Source organism: Diadema antillarum, unplaced genomic scaffold (assembly GCF_040938485.1).
Source record: "Diadema antillarum isolate AM-2024a unplaced genomic scaffold, OU_Dant_1.0 seq00001103_RagTag, whole genome shotgun sequence".
In the NCBI taxonomy this organism is placed as follows: Eukaryota; Metazoa; Echinodermata; class Echinoidea; order Diadematoida; family Diadematidae; genus Diadema; species Diadema antillarum.
The window spans coordinates 875928-897593 of NW_027271919.1; the positions used below are offsets into that span (position 1 = coordinate 875928).

General features: G+C 35.2%; 1 protein-coding gene across 1 annotated transcript in view; it reads left to right on the top strand.

Moving 5' to 3' along the window:
• The window catches only part of LOC139743688 (uncharacterized), a 57540-nt gene that overhangs the window by 12358 nt on the left and 23516 nt on the right, over positions 1–21666 (top strand). The window contains exons 10-17 of the mRNA XM_071654146.1: positions 11–148; positions 765–863; positions 1756–1914; positions 2353–2493; positions 3277–3375; positions 4100–4336; positions 5028–5165; positions 20783–20884. Coding sequence (XP_071510247.1) covers positions 11–148; positions 765–863; positions 1756–1914; positions 2353–2493; positions 3277–3375; positions 4100–4336; positions 5028–5165; positions 20783–20884 — 1113 coding nt within the window. The remainder of the gene's footprint in view (positions 1–10; positions 149–764; positions 864–1755; positions 1915–2352; positions 2494–3276; positions 3376–4099; positions 4337–5027; positions 5166–20782; positions 20885–21666) is intronic.

A 21666-nucleotide genomic window follows, 5' to 3' on the forward strand; every position in this document is an offset into this window, starting at 1 on the left:
CTTCCTCCAGGTGAAGACAGAGTCTTTACTTTTGATGTGAACACCACGGCAACCAGACTCTACATCCGCCCCTTGGCTGAGGGCGACACAGGGTTGTACACATGTGCCACTGGTCCACTCAACAGTACAGTCTTCATCACCATAGAAGGTACTAGCACTGAATGTTGTTGTATACATCCTACACATGACATATTTTTCCTTGATACCTGTTTTAGATGAATGTTAATGGTAGGTATTTTCAGTTTTTAAAACTGCAAGGGCTTGTCTTCTGGATGATGCTAGTCTGATACCAGTTTTCACAAATTTGAGAAAGGTCAGAGCTTCACTGGTAAGATATCAATTGTTCGTATAGATATTACTTCACTTTTAGAATGTGTGAGAAAGTATGGAAGCTTTTATTGTGTTGCAACTTACATATCATTGTCCTAGTTATTCAGTGGTGGTTGCCATGATAAAAAATAATTGATTGATTGTGCCCTCATTACCATAGGCCCGAGTTGTTTTACGCTTGTTTTGTGTGTCTATCGTAAATATGTATCATTTGTAATTTATTTTGTTTAGATTTTCATTTGTCCAGCAGTACATATTTTTGGTTAGTTTTGAAAGATGTTTATATCATTATCACCACTACCATTACTTTCTGTCTATCATGATCTTGACAGTAACCATAACCAGTGTTTTTAGGATTAGTATGATAATAGTTGTCACACTTTACATCATGATAGACAAAGTTTCCAATAAGTGAACTTTGCCTTTTCCCACAGAGCGGCCATGTCCTTTGAACTGTGCTAATGGGGGAACCTGTGAGGACGGGGTATGTCTGTGTCCCACCGGCTACCAGGGGTCATTCTGCCAGATCGGACGTAAGACTTGTTTCTTATCCTTAGTAATATCTTTACATTGCCTCAAGAAAATGTACGATACAGGTGGTACAAGCATCAGAAACAGACCACTGATGCTTTCAATCCAAAATGAGTTGTCAGTTAAGATCTTTATTCCATGGTACAGGGGAATACATGAATTAAGTTCAGCGAAACTTTTTAATTAAGAGTTTGGGTGCTTATCTGATTATACACTTGTATGACATATTATTTGCTGTCTCCATTTAGTGCAAACCTGACCAAGGTGGCAAACTAAGAAAAAGATCTGATTCAATATCATCCAGAATCGATAAATTTTGCATATCGGTGAAAACAGGAAAAAATGAAGAAATGTCCTTATTATGACACTTCTATGAGTTTTTCCTTTTTTATTGAAAATCTACGCTTCAATAAAGAGAATAAAATACGAGGAAGTTGGAGAAGTTTATGGCATATGGTGCTTTAAAGACAGTGCTCATTTGTGATTTATATTCATGGCTGGCGGAACCGTGGGGGCCGTGGGGGCTCGGGCCCCCACAATTTTTGTGCACCATACAAAGGAATACATAAGGTGTCATCACTTTGGGCCCCCACACTTTTTTTTTAACCCGGAAGTACGTAAGTGTGGCACTTAATAGAAATAGATAGAAATCTTGAAGTGCGAGTGCAGTAAGGTTATGGTTTTCCGCTGAAGACTTTTTTTTTTTTTTGCTTGTTAGCTCATGAAACGCAGAAGTTGTCCCCCCACACTTTTGAAAACACTCCGCCGGCCCTGATGTTGACTTATTTATTGTAATTGTGTAATTGGGTTCATTCATTTGCATATTATGTCAATATCTTTGTTTATTTTGCCAAGTACAGTGATTGTGATGTTTGATTGTGTGGTTTTTATTAGTTGGGATCCGGTCTTCCATCGTCATCATCCCAAGTATCGAGAAGAGTCCAATGGTTGGTGAGGACATCGAGTTCCTCTGCCGAACCAGCGGACCTAACGCCCCTCGCTACCCTTTCTGGAGAAATCCATCCGGCAGAATCATTTCCTCCAATCCAGCTTGTGAGTCTCCAGATTTGGATTCTTTATTTTTAGCTTTTCTTATGTGCTGCACTACAATGTCTTTATTTTATTAGTCTGTCTTACTGTAATTTTTCTTTGTTTTATCAAGATGTGTTTATAGTTCACTTTTATAAATGAAGGATTAATTTCACTCATTGATCTTCTACTGCTGTTTAGACATATTTGTGAGCATTCTTTTTATTTTGCATAAAGATACACATACAATACGTAGAGAATCATACACAAGAATAGCTGTTCTCCACTTTTTGCCTCATCTAACTTGATGATTAAGTTGCATTTGATGCACAAAAGTGCAGTGATTATGAGAACATTTTGTTGACATGAGTTTGATATTACCATTCTTTTTTTGGACATGAGAAATTATCTGTGTACAAAATGTAGTTAAAGCCAGTGCATTATTTCTTTTTTTTTTGTCAGACCGAGATGACCGCATCTACACCCAGAGACTTACTAGCCATGAAACCAAGCTCATCATTCACAACTTTACATCAGAGGACATTGGTGTCTACCGCTGCAACGGTGGACCCCTGACCACCACTTTCACTATTGTACTTGCAGGTGTGTGGCATGAGAACCAAAGACTTTCTTAGTATTAAATTCATCTGAATTCACCCTGTCTTTTTTAGCATACTGTAAAAGTGGATATTTTCGTTTAACTAATTTTTCGCGCTCGGCCAGGTAAGAAGAGTTTCACATGTTTTTAATTCTGCGGAATCAAGACATCCACTACTGGAACATATGGCAAGCAAACATATTCATGTGCTTTTGCACTAGATTCTGGTTTCACGAAAGGCACGAAAATTTCCACACTGCAAAAATTTCCTCTTTTACAGTAGGTGTTGTGATTTTGTTGTCCTACCAATAAAATCAATGTAGTGATATCATTGGGAAAGGAGATGTACAATAATGCAAATCAACAATACAGAGAAATAAGGACACAGTGACCTGTATACTGCCTTTATCATTTTGATGTTGATTTTTATTTCTGCTTTTCTTTCTTGGAAGAATCATTTCCTTCAAGGAAAACAAAATCTTCCTGTCCTCTTGAGGAAAAATCTTTTAGCCTTTTAGTCTTGGTTGTCAACAAAGTCAAGATGCAAAGTGGTAGATTAGGAGGTCAATATAACATAATTATATGTTGAACAATACAGATCTTAACAGTGTATTGATTGATTTAGAGGTCAATATAATGTATGATGCAGTAAATCTCTTAACAAGGTACAAACATTGCACATATCAAGATGCAAAGGGATTGATTAGGAGGTCAATATAATATGTATGTTGCACAGTATTTACAGCGTACACTATAACATGCATATAACATGAATTGTTTTAACTCAGAACGTTCCTGTGAGCCACCCTGTGCTAATGGAGGGACCTGTAACAACGGTGTGTGTGAGTGTGTGGATGGATTCATTGGAGGACACTGTGAACTCAGAGGTAAGAGATGCACCAATTCCATGCCTTATTTTTATGTCTGTAGAACATCTTTTTCTATGTTCAGACTGTTGGCAAAGTCAGTCATTTTGTCATCCCAGGATGGCCTTACACCATCATTGCTTGCACATATTTTTAAGCCACCAAATTTCCCAAATCATTTATAAAATGAAAAGTTTATATAGTAGAGTTTGAAAAAATCAATTAGTAGGGATAATATGTATGTATTTCTCATAGACATCTGCCCTAGTATTCTCGGGATTTGCCTTCAGTGGGTTAAATTATGTTGTATCTTGTCAAGAAATTGACTTAATATGCAGTTTATATTCTGTCTTTATGATATAACATTTTCATGTCTACTTCTATTAAGGACTTTATCAAAGAAAAAAGTAAGCGAGCATTTATCAAAAATAAGTATGTAAAATTAATCTGATGATTGGTATATTTTGCATGGCACAGACAGTTCAAAGTTTGAATCAAATTTGAAGTTGTTTCGTATCACTTTTTTTTTCTCTAAAAATTACAGATAGTAGTTGTAATATGGGTATGGCTTTCAACTCTACATATTCAGTGTGCTTTTTCAAGAGTCAGTGCCTTATTACAAACCTAAGAATGTTTTTCCAAATCTGCATATCTGCATATGAGCACCGATATGATGCAGTGATGAGTTAATACCACCTATTGTTTTCCCCTCCATATTTCTTCAAACTAAACTATTGTGATGAAGGTTGCTTCCCCATGTGCATCAACGGAGGAATCTGTATGGAGGGCGAGTGTCGCTGCCCGGCGGGTTATACGGGCAGTCACTGCGAGGGCGTCCTACCGGTCAGTATTAACATCGTGCCCAGCCACGACTCAGAGCCGCGTATCGGAGGCACCATCAGCTACCTGTGCTCGGTGAACGACACCAACCTCGTGGAACCACCGATCTGGAGAAATGCAGCTGGGGAGAACATCTCGTATGGTAAGGACAAGAAATGATAGAGGATACCATTAAGAATTTCTTGCAGCATCTGTTTTACCACTGCTATTTGAATTTGTGTTCATCGTTGAAGGTTGACCACCCTTGCGAACTGTTGTGGAGTCCCATGTTTTACAAGCTGTTGTGCAGTTTCAGTATAGCATGATGTTTGACCAACTTTTGTTTAGTAGGCTACCATGGGTTAAAAGACAGAGATAAATTGATAATTATTAAATTGTTGGTTTCGTTTCTTCTTCTTCTTCTCCTTCTTGCCAAAGGGTAAAAATTTATGTAGCATCCTTATCTGTGTCATATACAAATGTAGCTATGCATGTAATTGCAATTCTTGAGGATACTGCTGTTCCTTATGAGAAAGATTTATATATTTTTTTTTAAGGTTTCATATGCACTGAATGCAAAGAAACTGCCTGTTCGTGTTTTCACAATTTGTCCCAAGCTAGGTTGGTTTACCGATTTGTGTTTGTCTTCATTTCACTAGATATGCTATCCTGTTTAATGCTTGTTCTGCATTGTTATATTTCATTTATGAGATGGATTTCTGAATTAAAATAATCCATACAAATGATAAGAAAAGGATGTGACATTACAGCATTTGAAAGCTTTTAGCGCCCAGGTTGTGTGCTTCTGAAATCTGATTTGTTTTTCGTAATTGGTTGATTTGTTTGCATTGCAGACTTTGGTAGGATTCGGGTGGAGAGTCCGTCCCTGGGTGAGACACGTCTTGTGATCAGCAACCTGCAGGAAACGGACACTGGAGCCTACATGTGTGTGGCCGGACCTGTAGAGGGCAGCATTTATGTCACAGTCCAACGTGAGTAAATCCTGTCCACATATCACCTCACTTAACATGTCACTCACTGATGAAGGAGTATGTCTGCCACAAATGTACTTCACAATGTTAGTCATCACTTTACATTGTCAATTTCTTGTGAAACTAACACTTTCTGATTCAAGATGTGTGGGTCGGTATGGTTATCTTTGCTCGTATAGAATGACAAACAGTTAAACATTAATGTTAACATGAGCAATTCATTTTTTGTTGCATCCGTAATTCTGATAGATTGTGGATCTTCATGGATTTTTGTGTGTGTGTTTAGAGCACATTGCAAATGGAATCACAGTATTATATGCATAAAGAAGACACAGGAGGAGAGTTTGTCACAAGTACAACTATAATAGATACATTTGATTGTGATACAAAATTGCCATCAGAAAACAATTAAGTTTGTTTTGTGAAAGCATGCTTACAAGTTCATATGATGTGCTACATTTTTTTTTCTATGGCAGGTTCCCCTTATTTTATTCTGTCTTTATCTAATACTTTTAATATGATTCTATACCTTGTGTCACTCTCAACTATTTTAATGATACATGGTGTGAACAGTGAGGTCAATGAATGGCAGATTGTTTATAAATGCATGGAGCATTTAGAGGATTTTCTCTCTTTTTTTTCTGATGGATCTATTATATGTTGGATATGAGACGGACCAATGTTGAGTGAAATGTATGTCAATGGATAAAATTGTTGTTTTTTGCAATATTTGATGAATTTTTATCTCTTTGTCTCCTGATTCACTGATTCTGCACAGTGTTTGGATGAAGTATGTTTGTCTGTTTTTTAAAACTTTTTTAATAACAAACTGACAAATGTAAACAAGACATGATACAGTGTACAAAGAACTACAGAGAGGCATTTGATATAACGAGCCTGTATTCTGCATGGATTATTTATCTGTGATGTGATGTGATGTGAAGTCAAGATTGAGGAGATGCCAGGTATTTAAATCTTGGAATATAACATGAATTGTGCATGTGCTTGCAATGTATACTTCAAACTCATAAATGCTGATGATTTGTGTATCACACATTTGTACTTGTCTTTTTAATAATGGCAATGTGGTCTGCATAGTGGAAGGTTAAGCAATGTTAGGCATAGAAAATCTTCCCTGGAAGGAGTTAGTTATCATATCAATTTCTAGAACAGCTGCAAAGAGTAATTTTGCATTGAGTATTCTTGTTGTCATTTTCCATGTAGCCAACTATCAAATCCATTAAATTGAATCTGTACATTTGCTTCATTGACTGTTAGAAATGGATTTTTTTTTGTACCTTCTCCACTAAATTATTGTATCACTTTGTAATAAACAAAATGACCATCATTGATAAGAATGCAATGAATTGTACAGTGAACAGTAAACACGATTGACAGTTTTATTGTTGTAAGCAACAGAAGCATGCACTAAACACTATTACTTTTTTGTCCTACATTATTTGATTTGTTTTACTGTAATGAATTGTTTAGGTTAGGGTAGAATTTACCTATGCTGTGCTTGATTCTGTGACATTCACCAGAATCTACTAATCTTATGAGAATGTTTTAATTGTGATAAACAACTGTATATTATGTATCATTCTTAGACAAACGTGGATTTCAAAAGTCATATTTTTTATATTAGTTTACTTGCTGTAATTAAAATAAAATGTGTTTTTATACCAGTTCCCAGTTTCTTCCTGTATGAATATTCCTGTATTTTCTTTGATTCCAGCTGTAAGTAACATTTACATTCTCCACAAGAAGATGAAATTGCAATTAATCATTGACTTTAATGTGTGTAAGAAAAGTAAAACCCACAGCGAGCTGCAATAATACTGGGCAGTGGCATCCCAGTCATTGCCATGGCAATATTTGGATTTGGATTTTTTGTGATAGAAAAGAATTCTAGATGATCCTGTAGCAGGTTCATGTAAGTCTTTATCTCAATGGATGTTTCCCATCAGATCAGAAAAGGACTATCTCTGAGGACTGTACATTTTTTTATCATTCTCATCCCAAGTTTATTTCTGGAGATGTATTGAGTGCCAAAGATGCAAAATAATGGTGTAAAGTGGAAGCTCAGTACAATTGTATGCGTTGGATATCAGTTTGAACAGAAATGCAGTCATCAAAGTGTGGAACATCCATTCATATGGTGGACTGTTTGTCACATGTAATGTGCCAATGGAAGATGAAAATATAAGAAAAGAATACATTCACATATTAGGTGCTCAGTAGAAAATTCCTAGATGTAGACAAGAAAAAAGAAGAAAATAATTAGTAATTAATGAATGAATTCATAGAAGGGTTTTAAGTGCATCTAAGAGATGCTTGTAACCAAGATTTGTTGCACTGCAATTTTTTTATGACAGTGGGAGAAATTCAGTTTTAATACACAATTCTGATATTATGGAGGTTCATGAAGTAGTTGATGAACTTTACTTGTAGAAATATATTAGGAGTTTCATCACAAAACAGGTTAACGCCATTATGGTCAGATTGAGATAATTGTGTTTAAACCTTTGCCAAGAAGCAAAGAAAATGATGAAAAATATGAAATTTTTCAATATTAACTGCAGGAATATTCTTTGTTATGCAACAAAGAGGTATCAATTGAAAGGTTTTATGTTGCCCTAATTCTGATGGTGGACCTAGTTAAAAATATTCAAAAATAGTGCTTAACCCATTTTGCTATCAAACTCTTCATGTGTAGATATTAGTTGTCCACCAAAGATTGACATTAACCTGCTCACTATGAGGCTCTTAAAGCCCCATATACTTTATACAGGGCCCAGAAGGGTGCGGAAGGTGATGGGTTAAGTAAAAGAACACAAAACATAGAGAGGAAGGTCATAAAATTTGCCATCTTACAAATGGCTGTTTCACCATCAACATCCAAGGCAAAAACAGGACAAAAAATGCATACATTTATTCTCATTCTTTATCAAGTTTATTTCACGCAAGTTGTCAAGTCTCAGAAGGGAACAATACATCAAGATGTGGCCTATGGACAGACACTGCCACAATATCATTTCACCAGTCAGTTATTTTTGGCTTAACTAGACACCATGCTCATAGCCTACAGAGTACATTTTTATCAGTGAGCATTCATCCGTTACTTCAAATAGTGGTCATAAGAATAAGGCATATATTATTTTACTATATTAAGTGGTAATTGGAGTAATTTGTCTTTATTTTATAGAAATATTTGCACATGGGAATGATTTATTGGAGTGCCTTCAAGATATCATACCTGAAAGTATCTTTCTGTGAAGAAATGAACTAACAGTGTTCCAGCAAAAAATAAATGCCAAGTATCATTTACATACTGTAGACTACAAATCTAATTTTCCTCATCTTTTGTCTAAAACTTTCATCGATCATGAAAATTATTTTTTCTTCATTCTCCTTACCAAGTCTAATGAAATCGGTACAAAGTGTAGTGATACAAAAGACCTGTCTGCAGGTATCGCATTATTTCATCAAACAAGAATAAAAATACACAGTTATGAATAGAAAGCCATAGTTGCAACCCTGTGAGATTTTCAATGCCATTCACCCCAACAGGGAAATAAGAGGAAATTACTTTAATGCATTACCATAGCAACACAGGTACTTCTGGGAGGTCTCTCCTCCATTTCATTTATTTCCAAATGAGTACGTTCCTGTGAAAATGCTTATTAAAGATTCAATTACCCCTGCACGAAACCTGTGATAAGTACCTGATTTCCCTTCATAGAGCTGGACAGCCAACCACTCCTCTGTGAAATAATTTTTATTCTCTCGGAGGAAATTAATAGGAAAGTTTGAGGTTCTCCCCACGGGCATTCAGTCATACAGTTTTAGACTTTGGGAAGGAATAGCCTCTTCTTCTTCTTTTTTTTTTCTTTTTTTTTTGGGGGGGGGGGGAGGAGGGTGCTAATGAATATGGCGAGCACAAAAAGGGACTTATTCCAAAGATAAGTAACCTCCTTTTAAAATAATACAACTTGTGCTTAGACAGTTGTATCGCAGGTGCTGTTCATGTTGAAGATTTTATAGTTTTAGTGAAGAAAAAAAAAATGAAACTCTTTCTGTTTGAAAGAGTGTGTAGTGAAATCACAAGCATAGAACTATATTATCCTATGAATGAAGACTTGTAAGACAAGTTTAGGAGTGGTTCCTTCCATGATAGAAAAATTATAGTAATGGGTGTAGATATGTGTTGTCACTAATCAAAAGATGAAGAAGATGATTTGTCTCTTTTTCACCTAGGAGACAATATCACAGCACTTTTCTTAGTTCTTTACATGTTGATAGTTTTCAAATATCAGTAAATGTCTAAGTTTATGAAATAAAACCACCACAAAAAAATTAAAGACTATGTAGAATGACATCCAACCTGTACCAATAATCCTTTGAGGTCTACACTGAAGCTCAAGCATAAATATTACAAAACATTGTTTCAGCAAATTTCATGCTGCAAAGTGCATTAGATGAGGAATTTTTGTTGCTGTTGTTCTTGCCATTCATTTTATAGTGAAGCAGTTTTCCCATCTTTATTTCGTATGTGTTACTTAGTGTTTAATTGTCCCAAAACTCTATCCCTGGGCACACAACTTGAGACCCATTTCATAAAAGATGTTAGGATAGCAACTCTTGCTGGAATGACAACTTCTCTTAGCAACAGCCAATCAGGAAGCTGGATTCTTGTCATTTCCATGATGCTTGCCATTACACTGGCCGTGTCACGAGAGTTGCTATCACAGCAAGTTGATATGAAATGGGGCCCTGTATATTAGTCATATGTAGCAGCTTCCTGGTAAAACTTTCCAAGTTCATGTGATTCAAATTCCGCAAGGAAAGGAAGACAACAATACTATTTTCCAAACTCTCTGGAAAATTGATGTCCTTTTGTCGACCCCAATAACTCTCGGAAAAACATCTCTTGAGTTGATTTCCTCGGGAGATAGGAACGAGACTGAGTAATCTGATGACCAATAGGATTTGAGACGATAGAAGAAAAATATAACCCAGAAATACATGATACCTTCTGGTGACTTAAGTTCCTGCCAATTACATTTGAGAAGGCATATGTCTCCTCTATGTAGCTAATATAATCCCTGATGACAAAGACTGGTGATATCATTTCCCCTTCCAGCCATCACAGGGTCCTTACCGGTGATGGAGACTTGAGAAGGGTTACCATGTCACAGTTAATTTAGGGGTCATCTTGATAATGTAATCTTTGGAGATTCTTTGTGATGACATATGACCCCTGGATGTCTTTATAAAAATCCTTGAAGCAGGTTTATTCCACCTTGATTTCATTCATTATTGGGGAAAGAGAGAAATATAGACAAAGGATGTATATTGTTAAAATTTGGAACGGGTTTTAAGGGCTGTACTTTTTTGATCTTTTGAATTATAGAAGAGATAGGCCTCTTTCCTGGATGTAAAGTCAATCCCATAGGATCTTAGTCAGAAACACTTGAAGACTTTTATCGCAAAACGAGCTAACTTCATTCTTGTTGAGTTGACATATTTGTGATTAAAGCTTCTAAAAACAAAGAAAATGATAAGAAAATACAGGATATTTTTAATCATAACTTCTAGAATATTCCTTGTTATGTTACAAGTGAGGTATTACTGGAAAGGTTTCATTTTGCTCTATCTGATGATGAACTTACTTTGAAATGTTTGAAAAAGGCGCTTAACTCATTTTGCAATGAAACTCTTTACTTATAGATTACAAAAAGATTCACACTGTAAGATTGCAGCAAGATTGTCTTTCACTTCCAAGCATTCTATCACATATTCTCTTCTCCCTCTCTCTCTCTCTCTCTCCCTCTCTCTCTCTCTTTCTTCTTCTTCTTCTTCTTGCCGTACTTCATTTGAGTTTTTGTCATACAAGATTTCAGCAGTGTTTCTCTTTCATTATTATATCATATTGTCCGTCTCGCTTGACATTCTCAGGCATGATATTGTGTAGATTTGAATCTGATTTCAGATTTTTTTTTCACTTGAGTCTGTACACATTTTGCTGTTTTCATAAAATCACCTGAAATTTTTGATTTCCGATTGTTTCAAAAAAACCTCAATATCATCATTGCATTCTCAACTCTAACTTTAGATACCTAGTTTTTGGTTTCATATAGGTATTAATTCAATATTCCCCAAATTTTTCTACAGAGTCTGTGTATATATTCCTTTTCCCTTCTTTGGCCAATGCAGTCTACCGATCTCAGTTGATGTGATGCCTTTTCAGCCACCGTTAAATGTGGTCTTTATACTGACATGACTTTTCATAGTTTCAATATATCATCATAAAGAGGTAATATAACTAGGAAGAAATAAGTTTTATTTCTTTTTCCTGTTACATATTTTTACTTTCTTTCACACTTCTTTTTCTCACATGCATAACTTTACCTTTAAAACAAAATATTGAACATTTTTTTCTCTTTCTTTCAACATCTCTCTGCCTGACTTTCTACACTCTTACTTTTTGGCAAATCTACTTTCAGCTTTCACCCTTACAATTTCTTACAATTTGTATTTATTATGTGCTTTTCTATTTGTGCATATTCATTCACACCAATATGTGCTGTTCTATTTGGGTTAATTTACATCTATTTCTGTTTATACTTCTGTTGATAGGTCTGATAGATAAATGAAGTTATTGATTAATTGTATGCTAAATTAAATAGGTATGTTTTTTGTGCTGCCTTAAAGGGATGGGACAGTATTAGTGGAGATGAAAATTGGGCTTTAATATTTTCGCGAGATACCAAGAAAACACTTATTAAATAGTACAGAGCATACCATTATAAGAGAAATTCAAAGTTTATTTGATGAAAATGGGGTTTGGAATAGCTGAAACATCCAAAAACAAAGTAAAACAAAACGATCGTAATAAAATGTGGGTCCCACACTTTATTAGGATCACTTTGTTTTGGATATCTCAGCCATTTCAAAATCAAATTTCATGAAATAAACATTGAAATCCTCATGGAATTACATGCTCTTTCATATTTCATAAGAGGTTTCTCACTATCTCACCAAAAAATGATAAAAACCTGACGTTAAGTCTCAGCCAAAACTATACGATCCCTTTAAAAGACCCAACTGAAGGGAGAGTGAAATAATCAAATGGCAAAAGAAGAGATTCTCTGCTTCTTCAAATGATAGAACTTTACATCAAAATTGGATGTTCCTCATCCAATAAACTAATAAATGCAAAATCCTACTGTTGTTAAAGTTACTTCTGCAGAAAACGAGGCTTTGAAGTATGGGTCTATTCATAGAGAGCTGACTCATTCTTTATTGCTTGTGAGACAAAGAGTGATTTAGAAACTACAGCCACTGCTATGGAGGGATTATCAGATTATCTTGGAACTTGGATTACCCTATCAAAGCGTATTTGAGTCATGACCAATTCACTGTTAGAATACTGCTGTTCCTGACTGCCTAAATTTTGTAGAATATACACATTGTACATTGGTACTTTACTACTGCACTCTCTTCAGCTATGGGATGGGGAGATTAAAACACCAAGTGTGATTATACATGAACTATACAAAAAATACCACATTTATGTGATATAGTTTATTTACAGATATAGAAAGAAGAGCGATTACTCATTCAGGAAATAACAGAAACTATTAAAAAACAAGCCATCTCGGACTAAAACATGTCTTCAGAGGTAAATGGGAATCAAAGTGTGTGACCTTCTATGAGTCTTGTGATGTGTGGTCACAAAAACACCAACTATCAGGTGCCTCATCGTGTTTCGTTTTTTCTCGTGACATTTCATCATCTTGTAGTAGATATTTTCATCTCTTAACACTGTTGTTATCCACCTCCCTAGTGAATTCTCTCCCTCTCTCTCTCTCTCTCCTCTCTCTCTCTCTCTCTCTCTCTCTCTCTCTCTCTCTCTCTCAATACCCTCCCACTCTCTCTTGGCACACAGGAAAATCACCAGACACATAGACAGGCTGACAGACAGACAAATTAAAGAAACAGACAAACCAGACAAACACTTCATTGTGCCAACAAATGTTTGTGTCGTTAGAAAGGAACTGAGTTTTAAAAGCTTGTATAATGTGTAGAGACGAAAAAAGAATTCTTGTTCATTCGCTTAAAATATGATAATGGTATACAATGGTGGTTTGTATTAGAGGGAGTTAGGTGTAAAATAATTTTGTATGATATGCAAGGTGTTTCATGTAACTAGATGTGATAAGAAAGCTTTTATTTGTTTTTGTTTTAACTTCAAGCATTTCTCATCTATTTTCTTCATATATTGTGTATTATATATATATATATACACACAATATTCATATTCATATTCATTATTGATACTTCTGAAAGTTTTGTTGTTGTTGTTGTAGTGATGAACTATCAATGTGTCCTTTAGTTTTTTCTTTTGCTTTGAAAAGCCCGTAAAGATAGATAAGGTTTTCATTTTGGATAAGTTTTTGACATGAAAAATGAGAATACTGTGATGTTTCTTCCCTATCAGTTGGCAGTAGTAGATGATTTTTTTCTTCTATGACACTGCCACGATGTATTCTAAATTAGTGTAATAAACTGTTGCGCCACAACTCATCTTCCATAAACTTTGACATAAACATTTGAAGATTGTTATCACAAAACAAGCTAACTCCATTCTTCTTGAATTGAGATATTTGTGATAAAAACTGCTAAAAACAGAGAAAATAATAAGAAAATACAGGATATTTTTTATCATAACTTCTAGAATGTTCCTCATTATGTCACATGTGAGGTATTACTGGAAAGGTTCAATTTTGCTCTATCTGATGATGGACATACTTTGAAAAGTTTAAAAATGGCGCTTAGACCGTTTTGCAATAAAACTCTGCATTTCTTAAGAGTGTCACAAGTTTGCAATTATGGTTAGTGTGTGAAATTGTGATAAAATATTGAATCTTTGATGAGTCAGTAACTTTTAAATGGCAGAGAAGCATATGAAGAGTTTGTTCGCAAAAACCGATAAGTCCATATTTGCCAAAAGGAGATATTTGCGATTAAAGGTTAAGAAAAACAAAGAAAATAATACGAAAATTTTTGCTTCTTTTGACCATAACTTCAAAAATGTACCTTTATATGTAGTGACTAATATACCATTTAAAAGGTATTATTTTGTACTTAATGACAGAGACCGTATTTCAAAATCTTCAAAAATGGACTTATCGGTTTTTGCGAACAAACTCTTCATATATACACCAAAGAAGGCAAACCTTACTGTGAATTTTCAAGAGCAGTAGTGTGCTTGATACCAGGAGGGTTAATGTTTCATGTGCCACACCCAGATAATGTTTCTCATCACTTGATAAGTAGACAGCAATTAACCCGCTGAGTCCCACATTTGCATTTACTCACCCTTTGGGGAAATGCCAAGTTCAAGTGTTCTAGCCTGCCTGTAGAGTTCAGTGTCACTTTACCTAGTCACAACCTAGCTTATGCTTCAAAGCTATCCTCTTCCACCATCCCGGTTTGGTATAGATCATCTTTGATCCATAGGATTACTGTACCCCAGCTCAAGGATTAACCTATCCCCTTAGCAAGGCTAACTCTCTTTTCCCACTCTTTCCTTTACTGTGCCGTGAGACCAGTCTATTTGGTCATGTTTTTCTCATTTCCTGTTATCTTTATAAGGATAAACTTGTGAACATCACCTCTTCAGCTTTTCAGTAATTGCTTCTTATCATTGTTCATGGGATGGAAAATAGATTTTAGGGTTTTTTCTCTCTCCTTCTTCGACCCCTTTCCCTCATCCACATACAGAGGACAAGCCTGCACATTTTCCTGTAGTGTTTTACTCATTTCCAAATCTGAATCTAGTAGAGTGTGAAATGTAATATTATAAGGATAATCTTTTATCAGTTTTTGAAGTTTCATGTTTAATCCCTCAACTTTATAAGGTGGGGGCAGAAATTGACTGACTTTAGCTGAAACCTACAATATGTTGTTTTATTTTGTTTGAAATTTGACATATTATTTGATGTATTTCAACAGCGTAGTCTGTGTGGTTTATCATGTGGATCCACAATGGAAAGGCATTGAAAAATATCGTTGAACTTTAACCCGTTGAAGACTGGTCCCGAGTGTACTCGGGCAGGTGTCTACGGGAAATGCATGTTGTAGCAAAATCAGCCCATCCTCAATGGGTTAACAGCTACTTGATTAACTTCAACCTCATTTAATCTTAGGTGACTGTGAAACATTCTCATCTCTCAAAAGAAAAAAAATTGCCTCTAAAGTGAAAGATTGCTTAATACTAATTCATTTTGGTTTGTTATTAATGACAGTGAATAAGCATGAATATTGTGGGATAATAAGTTATTGATACTGTATATCAATATGTATTGGGAAATTCATGTTTTAATTTGTAATTTTATGTCACTTATCGAATTCAATAGATTTTTGGAAATTAGGAAACCACCCAAGGAAAATATCTTCTATTATATCATATCATGTCATCAATAATGATAATGATAATAATCATGATGATTAAAGTAGTAGAAGTGGTCATGATTAAAATAATGACAGTAATTAAGACTGTTTCAAGTGCTTCTATTTAGCAGTTATTGGAGTACAATTTTGCATCAGTAATTTCTCACTTTATAAATGTATTTGTAAGGAGTTTGCATTCAAACATCAGATGCTGGTACCCACTGTTATGAGGCCGTGTGAGGAAAGACAAGAATTTATTGATGGAAACGTTTGATTTCTCCTTCACTGGGGGAACCATCCGATCATGTCTGACCTGTGGGGGCGCCGTCCCTGGTTCATAGGACACGCCCCCCTGACTGTTGGTGGAGCTCTAACATCCTGCCATTCCTCATTTCCTACTTTTTGTGTATAAAAACAGCAGGAGAGAGGCAATTTTCTGTTGATTCTATACAGTGTTTGATAATACACTGAGATGATTTTTGTTATTCCGAAGGTTTGTCAATCCAGAAATGAAATAGGGTTCATAATTCCAGAGATTTGTTTATTCAAAAGGGGGGGAAAATATTTGTTATTTTGAAAGTTCGTTAATCTGTAAAAAAAAATGCCAAACCTTTAAATTTATCAACCTTGGTTGTATTTCTTTTTCGGATGAACAAATATTTGGAAAAGCTAGTCTTGTTTCATTTTTCAGAATTACAAACCTTTAGATAGCATACCTTTGGAATAACAAACTTTCGGATTAATTAACAATAACCATTACATTTTTGGCCTACAGAATGAAGATGTGGAACATTATCAGTCATGGTTTTAGCTCTGTGATGAAAACCCTTCATATCCATGTATTCTCCTAGGTTTTCTGTTGCATTTTGTCAGGAAAACATATTGTATGAGCCACATATCTAATCAAATTGTTTCTGAGTTTGGAAAGGTGATGCCGATGAAAACATTTCATGACTATCACATGTTATATGTTTAAGTTCTTTCATATATTTCCCCCTGCTTTTAAAATATTAAATCTTTATATTGATATCAATATTGAATATCTTAATATTTCAAGTCTAATGGTCAAATGATTCATATGTATGCTATCTTGATGCTTGTAATTTTTATTGAAAAAATATCTAAAAAAAACTATGATTTTGAAGTTAATGTTACCAAAGCGACCCCTTCAAAAAAAAAAAATGTTGATCAGGACTTTGATGAATAGTCTATCCAGCCTTACCAACCATTTGGTAATATTGATAAGTACTTTCCCCTAGTATATCAATGAGTGTGAGCATTAACAGCAAAAAGAACCCTGTGTATTACTGTCAGTATCACTGTATTGCCCCTCTTAAACAATCTCATTCCACAGGAATACAATGGTTTACAGATTGTTTATTCTTGTTATCGAAGACTGTCACTTCATCCTTGATGAGATTTTGTCATGACTATTATTTTGACATCTTTCACAGATATCTCCATCACTCTATTCTCATTACCTACCTTTGAGCGGTTGGCCTGGGGAAGAGAGAGAAAAGTTAGGGAGGGTTTGGAGAGAAAGGAAGGTGGGGGAGGAGGGGGGGGGGGGTAATCTTCCTGCTCCCTAAGTAGTGCTACAAGTGTAGGATTCTCTCAAGGTGATCAATTATCACCAGGTACAGGGTGTGGCACAGGGGGGTTGAATCCTGTCCTCTGAAATTTGGCACGTTGTCACTTTTAATCACTTCCCCGAGGCATGACTTGATTTATCTAGTTTGAGAATCTACCCTCGCACACACATGTACATTCTTCACTTTTATGAACAGCTGTAGTCTTGTGACATTAACCTGATATGGAAATATGTAGGAGAGATTATAGTGCAGAGTTGCAGAGATTCAATGATTTTACAGATGCTGTGTGAAATTTATACTATTTCTTAATGTTGCAACAATAAGATATGAAAGAGGCCTAATATTGGGAGTCATAATCACCTATGAAGGTGCATGTAAGATACAAGTATCTCTCCGACTACTCTTTATAATCTTCCAGAGATTGAAGTATGAGTGTTAGCAGCCATGCTGATAACTCCACTTTAAGATTTTTGCGAGGGTATCCCAAGAAAAATGTTTGTGGGGAGGGGGGAATTTGGTTTGAGCTAATGAACGATTCAAACAATATTTGTGAGTTAGATTATGCTGTCAAATAAAAACTATGCATTTTATTTTGTCTGATGCGGAACAGAGGCAGTACTAGAAAGAAAAAAAAAGAAAACTCTTGTCCCACAATGTTAACCAATAAACTCAACTGTAAAATAACCAGCGAAATTCCCTGCAACATGAATTCCACATTGGTTTGTCAAACCGCAGTGCATTTTGGAAAAAAAGAATTCTTCAGAAAATCATGTATCTTAACATTCAATCTGTTAAAATAGTGTGACAGCCATTCAACAAATGTGTGCAGTTTTTTTTTTCCAAATCATTTTGGGCAGTGATACTAATATAAAAGTGTCAAACTATGAGGGAAGAAAAACAAAATCATCTTGCAACAGGTTGTTCATTTTATGTCACATCTGCAAAGCTGACAATCTGTGCCCACAAGTGAAATCTAATTAGGCCGAGACTGGCTTTTTGCCAGACCATTGTTTCTTCATTTAAAAACTCTTGTCCATGGATGCACAATAAGATTTATGGTGTGATATAGATTTTTGCAAAGTACATCTACTCTGCAGTTTTGGGGGTTTTTTTTGCTTTGATAATTGAAGAAGTGCCATTAGCACTTCATATCTAAATACTCTTTTTCTTTTTCTCATGTAAAAGTGTTTATCAGAGAATTTTCAATGAGATTTACGTCATTTCATAACTGGTTTGATTTTCTTTTTCGCAAAATCTTCCAATTGTGAGGCATCAATCTGTCTATTTCAAAATGTCAAATTATTTTGTACAAAAAAGTATGCATGATACTCACCAAACTTACCTCATTGTTTTTATTTCCAGGCACTGCTGTGTCAGTTTGAAAGCCAAACAGGCTCTGTAAAGAACAAAATACTTCAGAGAAGAAAGATTAGATTTACAGCTTCACCTGAAAGAGAACTCTTGCACTGATCAATAAATATTTTTGAATCGTTCAAGACAGTTGCATTAAAAAATTGTTACATTTGTTTGAAGCATTCATCCTTCAAGGAAGAAAGCAGGCAATGTTATAAGGAATCACATATCCCTAGGATTAGGAATACCAGGTATATAATGACTTTTTTATAAGAGACATTTTACAAAGTTATTAATTGATTTTACAATATAAGCAAAGTAAAAATATGAAATACAATAATTCAGAACATAAGACAAACTGAACACACTTTTCTCATGAACATTGACATGAACCAGAGATTACAAATAGATATAAAATATACTGGTAATAACATTATTGTTACACAAACAGTTCTCTTCACACAAAAGATATCATTTTCATTGGTTTCAGCTGCAATGTACCATAAGAAATGTATGTTGGAATACTTTTATTATAGCAGCTGCCACCCACACACAAATTTTCATGTATCACACAAAAATGCATGTATGGTTTTCATGCAGTGTGATATAATCCACTTTAAGATGGATCGGAGAATACACAAGAAGTTTTCACTTTTAAGTATCTGTAGAGTTACTTCTTCCATTACATATTTGGAAGATGTACAATTAGTATATCTGGAGATAAATTGCATGTAAACATACAGACTTAATTTCTGACATACATATGAAAAACAAATTTGCACATAATCTGATTTTCTAGAAGACTTCATTCTTACATCCAACCTTGGTGTACATAAATAGGGTGAGATATAATTCTAGCATACACTTAATCCACTTATAAAAATTATGTAAATGGCTTGCTTTGTAATACTACTTCATATCAACAACAAAAAACAGTGTATCCCATCATAGTTTAGTACTGCCTGACTTGGTACTCAGTTCTGTGTGTGGAAGCATCCTCCATTAGTCTGTGTCTGCTCACTGCATCCTCTGTGACAAGAGTCCCAAAATATCTCCCATTCTAGCAAATATTGTCACTTTGCCTTTTTTCCAGTTGTTCTTTCCATTTCCCCTCCTCAAACTCGTCTCATTGCCATCTGGGCTGTCCAATCTCCTTTCCTTGACTGTTGGCTTTGATTCGGACATATCCTCTCTCCCAGCCTTGCGATATAAAACATCTTAATCTCCACGCAGGTTGACATCAAATACTCTTAGAGTCTGTCTCATGTTTTCTGTGAAAGCGCTGAGATGTATGAATTGTTTTACAGTGGTGAATGCACAAGTCAAAGCTGATTTGAATAATCAAGTCTTTGAATAATTTACTCTTTTTGTGCCATGTGTGTTGCATTGTCATAAGACTGATGAATTTGTTGTGTCATAATCACTTTTGGAAGATATTTTGTTTTTAAAGGCCATATAACTTTTTATCAAAGTGTTCATGCTACAAGTGCTGTATGGGGATGTTAGAGAGGAAACAAGCTTTGCTGTGATGTCTTTTATTTATGTGTGATGAATGGAATTGCACATCATGCTTTCAATGTACTGTTGCATATCTTTTTTATTGTGATTTATGGATCAGTTTTGAATGCATGGTTGTACAATTGAGCAAAATAAAAGTATGATAAGTTGACAAGCCATCAGAGTCATGAGTGCTAATTTGGCACATAAAGAGTTAACAGTGACCACACTGGGCACCTGCATTTTGTGCTCATATCTGCACCTGGTTCATTTATAACACAGTTGTCATGAAGCCCTATCTAGGTTTTGAATACCTCAGTTGCAAATCCATTTCAAGAGAAGGTCTGCAATGACCTTTATCTGCACATGCTCAGATTGAAACTGTGCACTGGCTTAGTACATTTCACATATCATTGAATATATTGACACAATAGTCACAATCGACAAATAGAAGAATTGCCTTTGTGCACTCTCTGATACTAAGTCATTATTACGTCAGATGGTATTTACTTTTAATAGTATGCATTGTAGTTGGAAGACGTCCCAACATCTTAAATCTCAGTGCTTCCAAAATTCTTGTCTTTTAGATCCTTTCACAAAAATGGATGACAGAGTGGTTGACTGATGAATTTGTTGTGTCATCTACTTGAATCAGAGACATCAGGCATCACTCTCACAATTACTGGTCATCTTTCTCCTCCTTCTTTCATCCTGCAGCGATGTACGAGTGTCTTCCGGAGTGCATCAATGGAGGTCACTGTGTAGATGGAGTCTGCCTCTGCCAGCAGGGCTACATGGGAGAATTCTGTGAAATCGAAGGTAAAGGATGAAAACAAACAGAGAAAAGTCTTGAACAAGGCTAAATATACTGTTTAGAATGCTAATAAAAGTTATTCATTGACCAGTAATGCATTTGACCTCCATTGTGGTATTATGTGTAAAACATGTCATAATGAGTATGTGTACTCAATAATTTACTTCATACTGCATTTTTAGGTGCTAATGGATATTCTTTATGTTTTTATGCTGAAATTTTCACGGTATATATGTATATATAAAGTAAAGCCTGTTTGTGGAGAAGTGATTGTCTTTGAATTTCAGAAATTGACAATGAGTAGTTTCTGAGACGAAAAACTCGCCACTATGAATCATTGGTTTTGTTTTATCTCTATATCAATTTTCTCGTCCACAATTTAATGATACATTGCATTCACTAGGTCGAGAAACATTCAGATGAGAGGAAAAAACACTAAATATTTCAAACACAAATGCTGTGGCGGATCCATAGGGGGCGCCCTCTCTTTATTGTTGGTTAAAACAAAAGAAATAAAAAGAAAAGAATGAGGGTGCATGTGCCCCTCCTTTAATTTTGCAAAGGCGCCTTTATGGAATTCCTGGATCCGTCCATGCAAATGTACCTCTTTTTACAAATATTTGTACCTCTATCCTTTAAATGTGTATCAATATTATCAATATATTAGTGTAGGGATTTGTTCAGGGTGTTTGTTTCAGATTAGTTTGATTAGTTATAGGTCTTTTTGTCTTAGTTTCTATGTTTCTTCCACTTTTTATGTATATCAGTCAATCAATCATATAATTTC